Source organism: Semicossyphus pulcher, unplaced genomic scaffold, assembly GCF_022749685.1.
Source record: "Semicossyphus pulcher isolate SPU_LCO1_2020_fin unplaced genomic scaffold, fSemPul1.0.p SCAF_25, whole genome shotgun sequence".
NCBI classification, from domain to species: Eukaryota; Metazoa; Chordata; class Actinopteri; order Labriformes; family Labridae; genus Semicossyphus; species Semicossyphus pulcher.
The window spans coordinates 7,993,782-8,004,697 of record NW_027211699.1 but is presented as its reverse complement, the minus strand read 5'-3'; the positions used below and the strand labels follow the sequence as shown (position 1 = coordinate 8,004,697).

The window sequence follows — 10,916 nt, the reverse complement described above, 5'->3', positions numbered from 1 at the left end:
TTATATTATTTTTGTGGTAATAATACAGATATTTTGATTCTACTTCTTCTCATATTTTTGGAGGTCGTAATTATTTATTTTTATTTGAAGTTATTTATCGGAAGTAAGGGTGCGGTATTTCTTTCCTCCCGCGTAATTGACCGGAGTGTATTCAGGATAATTGGTGTTTCCTGCCCTCTAGTGGTTAGAATTAAAAACTGCAACACCAAATCAAATTCGTGGCTAATATCGATTAAATCTGTACAAATGTCGATAAACGAATTATAATTACGTGTGTATTTGAATCTTTAAAATAAACAATAGTATTAGTAATACTTGTATCGACAAAGAGCGGTTTTAGTAACACATTTCTAATGAGCAGAGTACAACAGTGTAACAAACGGCGATAACGGTCAAGCAAATATGCTAGCATACAGGCTCTTCCGGTGGATAGTTTCAAATTAAAGCGATCGATCTTGAGGCAATCAAAAGCAAATAATCAGCAAATATAGCAGCATCTGAAACTAGCTAGTCACTGTCTTTCAAATCTGACACCCGAGAAGTGAAACAACTCATTTGATATCTTCAATCCCGTATTGTTTCCAGTATGAAAGTTACATTTAATTTAATTTTAATTTCCCCCCTAAAATTTGTATTCTTTCCTCCAGACATCCTGAACTTCAGTTTCTTAAATATTGGTTTCCACTCACCCACATGTATAAAATAAAAAAGGAAAAATAAAATAATAATAGAAAATATAGTTAAATTATAGTTACTAATATATTAATGAAAGTATAAATGAAAGAATCTATTTATGTACATACATACATACATACAATATACGTGACTACATGCATTAATAGGCTACATATATATACACATACAATCATGAGTAAGAAATAAAATAAATTATATATAGAAGTTAAAAACATATTGTTGTATTAATTAAGTACATATTTTTTCCTTTTTTCACCTTTAAGAAGAAGCTAAAGACCCAGCTCTTTATGACCTCTGACCTAAGGAGATCTATATGTTAAAAACTCGGAACTACAACAATGTTAATAGAAATTTGACGTGGTATACCCATTTACACATACCCTGTTAGCATTCATGCATACTGTAGGCGACATGAACGAGTGAGTTTCTATTTATCTATCTATAGTTTAATTTTTATTTTAGTTTTTTTACAGCAATTCTCAGGGATTCTTCCACTTCCTGTTCCCATCGATTCAACATGTTATCACACTCTGCTCTTACTTACACAAAAATCTCTCGTTTATTTCCCTGAAGAAAACTGCAGCAGGGAAAACAAACTGCTGGAGAGCTGTGCAGACATTACATCTGCGCGCAGGAGCATAAATAGATTTCCTCCTGAGCCTTAAATGTTTTAAAGGAATCAAAGCTGTAAAAAAGAAGAAGAAAGAAACATAAAGTCTCTAATTGGCGGAGTGTGATGTCACCTTTCAGCCAACGCTGCGTTCAAGAACAAGCGGCTTTTTAACTAGCATCCAATTAGAGTGGGTTGGCAGGAACTCGTCTTTATTCGCAGCGTGCAGCCCTCTGATTAGTCCTCACAGCCGGAACATTAAACACAGCGGAGGGCGTTTCTCGCCTGTGTGTGCTCAGGTTCATCCGCAGACTGCAGCCAGCTGTGACGGCCTTCATCCGCTGCCATGAGAACAGATCCTCACATTACTGCAGGGAGAGAGGCTCAGGAGACGGACTTTACACAGACTATGAATTTGAATTGATCGATTCCTACAAAATAAAAGTACTGAAGAAAGAAAAACAAGCACACAATACAGCTCCTGTTTGGCTTCTTCATTTCAGACATCTGAGTATTCTTCACACATAATGCTCAATGTGGTGGTCTTTCTACTCCCACCTTTAAGTCCTGTGTATGACTCATCTGTGGCTGCAGTGTGTGTTAATGTGTGTGTGTGTGTGTGTGAAAGAGAGAGAGGGGGAGAGGTGAAGGCAGGCGGTGTGAGGTTAGTTACATGGATGTGTTTTCTCCCCACTGCAGTGAACAATAATAACACCATCACACACACACACACCTTCATCTCATCCTGTTGTCATGGCAGTAACATACAGGAGGCTCTTTGAAGAGGTCAGATGTGTACGTGCACACTTTTGTAGACATTATTAAACATTAGAGAAGTCAAACACGTCCAGATGTGGCGGTGGAGGTGAAAGCAGATTACTTTCTAGAAGTCTACCCTTCGAAACCAACATCTGTACACAACTAAATTGTACTAAACATCGCGATGTAGGCGACTAGCTAAAGCACAGAAGAAGAGCGACAAGAGGCAGCGTGAGGTTACGTAAAGTGTTTTAATTTGAAAGACTGAAAGCAGCACAATAAAACAAAACAAACAACCCTTCCATGTTCAGTTTCTTGTTAACAATCTCCATCTGACCCCCTACCAATAAAAAACTAATATATATAATTATATGATAAACAGACCCGGGACAGATGTCAGGTACCCGAGGTAAGTCTCAGGGAATACAATCTGTGTATAGATCCATTAAAGGCTCTCATGTGTTATAAAGTATATTTAGAAACTATTTTTGAATGTATCAGTGTAATTTATATCAGTGTGGCCAGTCCAGTGGAGGTGATGGGTGGCCACATGCTAGAGGAACACAGGTCAGTGAAACAAGTGTCCAAGTAAAAGTGAAACACTGTCTGAAATGTAACAATAAAGTATGCTGCAGTCTGACAATGTAAGAATTCTCTGCTACAGTACAGGAAGTGACAAAGCGGCTAATATTACCTTAATTGGACAGAAACATAGACCATATAAAAAGATGGCCGACATGACAGCTCCCTAAAAGTGAAGGCAAACCCTCTATGTCGCCCCCTGCTGGCTGGCTGCAGTATAGCTCATAAAGCCCGCCTCCTCCATGTTAACAGATGGGACATGAGTCAAACTATAAATCAAAATACACGTCAAACATGGTTTTTGTCATTATAGTTAGTTCTTATCATGCTGATTTATGTCAAAACTTTTAATTAGTTATTTGATGCTATAAAAAGGGGGCGTGGTCTCATGATTGACAGCTCTGTTGACAAATGGGGTTCCTGAAGCGTTCTGTTCCCGAGCAGCAGAGTAGAGGAGGAACGGCGAGAGGAGACGTAACTAACACTAACACTACAGTCACCGAACTTTCCATAAGCGTGAATATCTGCTCCCGACCGGCGTGTGTTGAAGCCCACCTGAGGGTCCAACATGGCAAGGACACAAGGTAAAGGTGATTGTCAGGTAGAGGAAGGGGGACGTCGTTACGGCGGCTCCAGCACCCGATCTCTACTGCACACACTCTGGATACAGATGCACACGATGGCAGCGCCCGCTCCTTTTGGCTTCACTTTTGTACAACAGGAGGAGGTGGAGACGCGTCGGCCATCTTTACATACGGTCAGTGGACAGAAACTATAAGAACATCTTTGTCAGCTTCCTGCTGCACGACATGTAAACAGTTTTCACAGCAGCAAATAACATCATGTATGATTAAGGCATATTGTACATGATACACACCAGGATAAATGCAGGTAATCTTTCTCAACAGCAGACATACAGCAGACACACACACACACACACACACACACACACACACACACACACGCTGACGGCTACATGACGGAGCAGGTGAAGCCGCAGCAGTCTTTCAGCAGTGTGAGGCCAGTTTTGGTGATGAGCGGAGCCGACGTCTGCTGAGATTTAGACACCACGGTTTGATCCTGCAAAGCACCTGAGTGAGAAGGAGAGCTGACAGGTAAATAAATAACATTTTAGAAAAGAAACATTTTTAAGTAAAGGTTTGATATTTGGGGAAAAGGCTTCTTTACTTTCTGGACACTAAATATGAAGCTAACGCTGCAGCTAGTTATGCTAGCATAAAGACAGCAGGGGACAGGTAACATCTTCTTCATAAACTGGACAGTTCACGATAAAGACACCCTTTTGTTCACACCTTAGTGTCTTCATTACAAGTGTCAAGAGTAGTGAGAAATGTTCGCTACCACCAACATTTCTATTTCATTGGACGCGTGCAGGTGACAGACGAATGCTCAGACTCACCTTTTGAAGCCAGTTTCTTTGGGAATTTGGACTGTAGGAAGGCGTCCATTTCTCTGTCCTCCTCTCGTTCCCTGTGGAGAGGAATCACTTATGTTTTGTATTTCTGAAGTTGTGCTTCTAAGATTTTGCACATCTTGTTAAATGTCACTTGACTGCGTTTGAGTTTAACCAAAGCTAGCAGCTGGAATGACGAATCCTCAGGAGAGCGGCGCTTTCATTTCACTCGACAAACCTGTCGTCAGCGCCACAGAGGGGACGGTTTCCAGGATGTGAGGAAGCGTTAATTAGCGTAATGTAAGACAAACACCATGAAGTCACTTGATTCAGTCGCCTCACCTCAGCCGTTCAAACTCCACATCATCCACCAGGAAGTCTCTGGTCTCCACCAGCTTGTTGATCTGCTGCAGCAGCTCCTCCTCCCGCTCCCTGTCCTCCTTTGACTTCTCCTTCTCTGCTCAACAGTCACACAGAAAGCCTTCATGTAAAACACAGACACGTATTTACATCCGCCTGTTTTTGTTAATGGACTGTCTGTCTGTTTGGCTGCAGGATTAGGGAAAAACTAGCGGCCTGCTTATCATGAAACTTGGTGAAAAGATGGAGCACAGGCCGAGGACACGGAGCAGATCTGGATCCAACCATGGATGGTAAAAGTGTGTTCTTTCTGCACGAATGAGTTAATTATGTGCAATATTTAGAAGATAATAAATGCACAGCTAAGATGATGACGCTTCAGCTGCAGACAACCATTCCCTTCAGGTGCAGAGGCGATCTGAGAATAACATACAGCTTCAGTCTGCTGATGTCTTTAAACTCTTTCCACAGCACATCGTGGGCTGAATGTGTGCAGGTTAAATGAACGGTGACATTCACTGACAGCTCTTTCATTTACCTGGAATGGAGACGAGTTTCTGCAGCTCCGTCTTCAGTCTCGTGATTTCCTTGCAAAGCTGGATATCGTCCATCCTGAGAGGGAAACAGACAAAGTCAAAACAAGCTTTTTGAAAGAATACTTTGCTGAAATAAATAGTTAAATCACAACAGCAGGGCAATTTCCCTCCCAACTTTACACACAAGCATCAGTTTGAAATGTGCGAGCTTATTAAAGAGAACGAGACTTCATATTCGGGGCTCAGACGAGGACGAGGTGTTTGAGTTTATTAGCTGAAATAACACAGAGCTCTCTGTTTATGAATCACACCTGACAGCATCAGACGTCCTCTCACCGCCTGACTCTGATTTTAAAACATCAGGAGTGTGTCGTACGAGTGTGTGTGAGCTGTTATTACTATGATGGCACAAAGAGGAAAATGACTGAAATGACAGATACGCTCCGTAAACACATTTCACTTCAGTCTGCTTCAGCCGTGTTTATTTCAGGATGACTCATTTGCAGTCACTCAGGAGGGTTCATTCAAAGTGAGTTGTTTTTCGGTGCCATTTTGAGTGCTTACGTGTGTTCAATATGAGGATTATGGCGAAATGTTGTTGACTGTAAAAAGGCTGGGTGTGGATGATGGACACTTTTCACCCTCTGTGGTCGCCATCTTGGTTATTTAGTGAAAGACGTAAACCGTAGACTGTATAAAAATGTACGTAGCCACCGTGAAGTCACCCGCTGGCTCAGGTCCCATCAGCTACAGCGAACGTGCCGGGCGGTTAGCGATTATCGACTTCCTGTTAAGACTTCCTTTCCCGCGTGCTGCATTGTTACAGAAAGAGAAACCATTCTCTTGTGATTAACTTGTTATTAACGGGTCTTACCTTTGCCCAAATGTCAACATCATGATGCAGATTTGTAAGATGTTAAAATTCAAACTTTGTCAGGTCTGTCCTCAAGCGGAGAAGAAAACGTTTAAAATGCTCGTTTGTTGAACGGAGGTCGGATCGATGTGATGCATTCGAGGAAGTCAGGAAATCTGAACGCTGAGCGGCTTTCATGACACAGCGTGAAGGGAATTCATCTCAAGTTAAATTTGAGATCAAGAGCAGATTGTTAGCTGTTCGCATGCAGATGTCTGTTTATAGAGATTAATAAGAAGGTAAACCGTCGTCAGATGCCGCTGATGGGGGCCGGGATGGCGTTACGGCGGATTACGTTCCGCCTGCTTTTGCTCTCCTCACGGACTGTTTTTCCTGCATACGCTGCAGCCTGCTGACACGTGATTGGTCAATATTACTCAGACTACGAGCGTAGTTCAAACAGAACACTTGCCTTCCCAGAAATCCACGTCCCTGCCTACAGATTCTACATAGAAATGTAGAATCTGTAAATAGAGATTAAGAAAACACTAAATCATCAAAGTGAAACATTCTGTGAGATCCTTTTTGTGTTACTGTCTGACTGGAGTTGTTTTACTGTTAAATTAAAGTAGCTAAAAGATCCTGCGAAACGTCGCTATCTCTGTCTCTTTGTTTCATCGTATGGCCACATTATGCAGAGATGGTTGCTGCTCTTAGCCCCCGCTCCACACATCCACCCTCATGTGTCAGAATAATGAGGAAGGTCTCGGTAGAGAAAAAGAGGAATAATTAAAAGGAAGGATGAGAGAAAAAGGCGTTGTTCGAGGATGATGTGTTTGTGGTAGCCTGCTGCTTTTCTTCACACTCTTTTCAGCATCATGCACACGGCTGCTCCCGGTGTTGACGGCTGACAGTCACGGTTCATCATCCGTTATTCCTCCGGGCTTGTTAAAGCATCTCAGCGGCAGAGCTTTAGTGTGTTTGTGTGTGTGAGAGAGGACCAAAAGAAGAGAGAGATGTATATCATCCTCGTGGATCTAACGTCATCATGTCATCAACGCCTGTTGGTATCTAATTCTAGATTTGGTCTCTTGATATCAGACTAAAACAAATGTTTTTTCTTTGTGTCGGAGGTTTTAAAACTCTCATGCAGAGACAAAAACCAAAGAACAAAAGTTTGGAGCTGCGACTGGTCACCCCTGAGCTTCAGCCTTGACCTTAGGACAGCCAGAAGCAACTGGTCTGTAGATCTGAGTGTCCTTGAAGAAACACGAGGTTTTAAAAGTTAAGGAAGATAGGTTGGAGCAATCTCACTTAATGAATCAATAATAAATCAATCGTAAAACGCACAGGGAGCCAGTGAAGAGAAGCCAGAACAGGGGAGATGTGCTCACGTTTGTGTGTACCAGTTAAAAAGACGAGCTGCCGCGTTTTGACCAAGCTGCAGGCCAGGCACAGAGGCTCGGCTAACACCAATGTAAAGTGCATTCAGTGGTCAAGACGGGTGGTGATGAAAGCATGCGTAACTTTTTTTAAATCATTAAAAGATAAATAAGACTTGACCCTGGAGCTGAAAAAAGATTGATTTGACAACTGCATTCATCAAGTCCTTATCCATTATGACCCCAGATGTTTTACAGAGGATTTCATTAAAGGTAATGTCTCGCTGCTCTGATTCTGCTCTGACCTCGTCGGCCATGTTGGCTGCTTCACTTTCATCCATGTTTCTACAAGTCCTCCCCGAGCGACACAGACACAGCTTTCATTAGACGCCTCTTTTCTTTGATCAAGTCTCCCTTTCTTGTCTGTCGTCGTCTTAATACTTCTTTTTATAATGTTGGTTTTATCATGTTGCATCTTTGAAATGCTTTGATGGATAGGAAAAGGAGTCGTCTTATCTTGGTGTTTTCACCCCATCTGTTTCGGTTGGAAGGGCGTAATGATGTGAAGTAATCTATAATTCCCCTCATTAAAGCTTATGTCTTTTTTTGAAAGTGTAAGGAGTAGGAAGTTCTGTTAAAATGTAGGGAGTTAAAGTAAAAGGTTGTCAGAAGAATAAATACTCAAGTACAAAACCCTAAAAACTAACTATTTGCATTTAATCACTTCCCACCTTCACTTTGCCATGTTTAAGGTGTGTTTAGATGTACTGAAAATCTTACATGTATCTGAGCTCTGATTCTCTGCGTACGAGGATGTCCCGTATCCGCTCGATTTTGCACAGCTCGCCTTCGATGTCCTCGATGGTAATCGTGGAGTCAGCCATGGAAACGACATCCTCCGCTGAAACACACACAAGACCAAACACTTTGTGAGTTTGAGAATGCACTCACAATACACTTTCTTTAAGATTAGACTTTATGTTTCACTCCCACATCGAATAGACCATCACACTACAATATATTGTGACAATCTAAAGGAAACACACACCATCACTTTAATGATGGACAGTTTATTAAAATATCAAATGTTCTGCTTTCTGTATCATGTCAAAGTAATATATAACTACAGTTTTTTTGGCTCATTCTCAGCAGAGGAAAAAGAAAAGTGTGAGGAGGTTAATTACAAGGCAAAACATGTCTATAAGATACAATAAGATTTAACTTTAGTTATCCTTTAGGAGCTTGCTGTGAAGGTAATTTATTGTCTAATAATCTAGTAGTAATCTAGTAATCTTATTTGCTGTCTTCCTGAGAGTTAGATGAGAAGAATGATACCACACATGCCTGTATTCTAAATCTGAAGCTACGACCAGTCGGTTAGCCTAGCTTAGCATAAAGATTGGGAACAGGGGAAAAGAGCTGGCATGTCTTTGTCAAAAGGAAAAAAAAGTGTGCACTGATTAACATATTTTATCTTGTTTGTTTGATTAAGAGAAAGGTTGGCTTGTTTCCCAAATGTTACCTGTTTGTATGCTAAGCTAAATTAGCCTTGGATTAGTATTGAATGTCTCATCTATCTCTCTGCAAGAGAGCAACTATAAATGCTATTTTTAGAAATGTAAAGTTAGTAATGTATCTAGTGCTGCAAAATGTATGACAAGATAAAGTCAGCTTTTTGTCATAACATTTTATGTATTTGTCAGCACAATAATTTGGCAGTTCTGAGCAGAAACTTGATATTTGTTACTCAATATTTAGAATAATTTAATTGTTTAGTGTTGTTGTCCATCTTTCAACTGCATCTTGAGTGTGAAATTGCTTAATTGGACACAATTTTGCACGCACTAAGTCCAGTAAAGGTTCAGTCTTGAGGCTCTTTAGTCACTCTTAAGATCAAAGAAAACTTGTTGAACAACCCTTGTAATAACTAGTCTCTATATATCTAAAGGCAGAGTTATAAAAGATCTTACAGCTCTAAATGTTAACACTGCCCTGGATCAATTCCAGCATCCTTACATGATCGGTTCAGAGCTTCGAGGAAACTTCCTCCCACCAGTAAGTCTTCAAGCATCACTGAACAGCTGTACTGCCCCCCTCCCTCCCTGCAGCCTCCCACTCCTCACCAGGAGCGATGAGTCATCCAGCAGCGCTCAGATCGGCTTTTAATTACCTGACCTCGTGTGAAAAGACATTATGATCATACACACTAAATCACCAGGGATATCAGGGCTGCACAAACACTCAACCTCCCCAAAGCCCCATGTGTATCTGGTGATCACACAACTTTTTCATCTGCATGTGTATTACCACATGAATTCATACATTTTCAGTGGTTGATTCATTGTTTTAAGGTCCAAACGATTGTATGTGCTCCCCAATATTTAGCTCAAAGCATTTAAACAGGCTCCAAGACTTTGATGAAAATGGTTCTTGGCTTTTTAATTCACTCTTGTTAATTTAATTAAACCGGTTTTGCAGCAGTTTGTGTAGATATACAGTTACTGTCTTCAGGCCACGTCTCTTTAAAATTCTTACTGACTGCAGATAATTTCAACAGGGTCAAAAGTTCAATTATCAGGTACACGTAAAACATAATAAAAAAAGCAATACAATATAATTAATGTGTGCCTGTGTGTGTTAAATTGTTGCACACAAGATATATCAGAAGAAAAAGCTAGCTCAATGGGAACGTAAGAGGACCGAGAAATGAGCCCTGAGGAACGCCACACACAAAAAGAAAAGAAGTCTCACAATCAAACAGTACACATAAAGTTACTCCAATAACTTTCCTAAAATAGTTCCTGAGGATTTTTCAAGGGAAAGAATTGTTTCATTTATATCTAATTAAAAGAGGTAAAGGTATATTCCCAAAAACAAAACAAGTGAATCATTATTCTCTACATGTTACATTTTCTGCCACTTGACAAGTTTTAGATTCTTGCATGTTCAGCTGACCTGTTGTGCACTGCTGTGCTGAGCAAATCAGTGAAATTAAAGCTGAAATGATTATTCAATTAACATATTAGTTGTTGTAAAAAACAAACAAAAAAAAACCACTTTTTGACAAGCATAGTTTTAAACATTCGTGAGCTTCAATCTTTCCAGATCATTTGAGGACACTCTTCTTTGTCTTATGTGACAGTAAATTGATCATCTGTATATGTTGGAAGTTTTTTTTAAACTCTGTATCTTTAAATGGAACTATTTTCAAGGAAGAATAAAATTAAAAATAGGTTAAAACCATTCTTGGCTGTGCAGAAGATGGCTCTCAAAGAACAAAATTTAGAACATCATTCCTGCAGCAAAACTAGAATAAAATACTCCCAGAAAACATGATAGATATGAATTAATTAAACAAATATTCCTGCCGAAAACAGTGACTTAGGTGTACTAGTAAAAGTCCCCACTTCCCCCTGATGCCTCATAACTTAAACCTGCTCACTGTGAGGATCTGCAGGAAACCTGATGCTTAAATTCTCTCTGCTTAAACTTGATGCAATGTTACCCTCTGCAGTCACTCATTTATCCATTCAGCAACACTATTCAAGCGTGTATTTACTTCAATTTAAATACCAAACATCTCAAACTCACCTGATTTCTCCGTCTCTCCCTCCACCTGCGTCTCCTCCAAAGAGCCGTACTGTTGGGAAGATTTTCTCTCTGGTTCCATATTATTAAAGACACACTTTTCAAAATTCAAACAAATATTTATGCAACGTGAAAA

General features: G+C 40.3%; 1 protein-coding gene across 1 annotated transcript; it reads right to left on the bottom strand.

The window, feature by feature from the left end:
* Positions 1-3,529: 3,529 nt before the first annotated feature.
* On the bottom strand, positions 3,530-10,862 carry LOC138604405 (bMERB domain-containing protein 1). Its single transcript, XM_069676330.1, has 6 exons — positions 10,784-10,862; positions 7,973-8,093; positions 4,960-5,033; positions 4,404-4,518; positions 4,068-4,138; positions 3,530-3,738 (listed from the first exon to the last, which is right to left on the bottom strand). The coding sequence occupies exons 1-6, from the start codon at positions 10,860-10,862 to the stop codon at positions 3,620-3,622; spliced, it is 579 nt and encodes a 192-aa protein (XP_069532431.1). The 3' UTR covers positions 3,530-3,619.
* Positions 10,863-10,916: the final 54 nt, after the last annotated feature.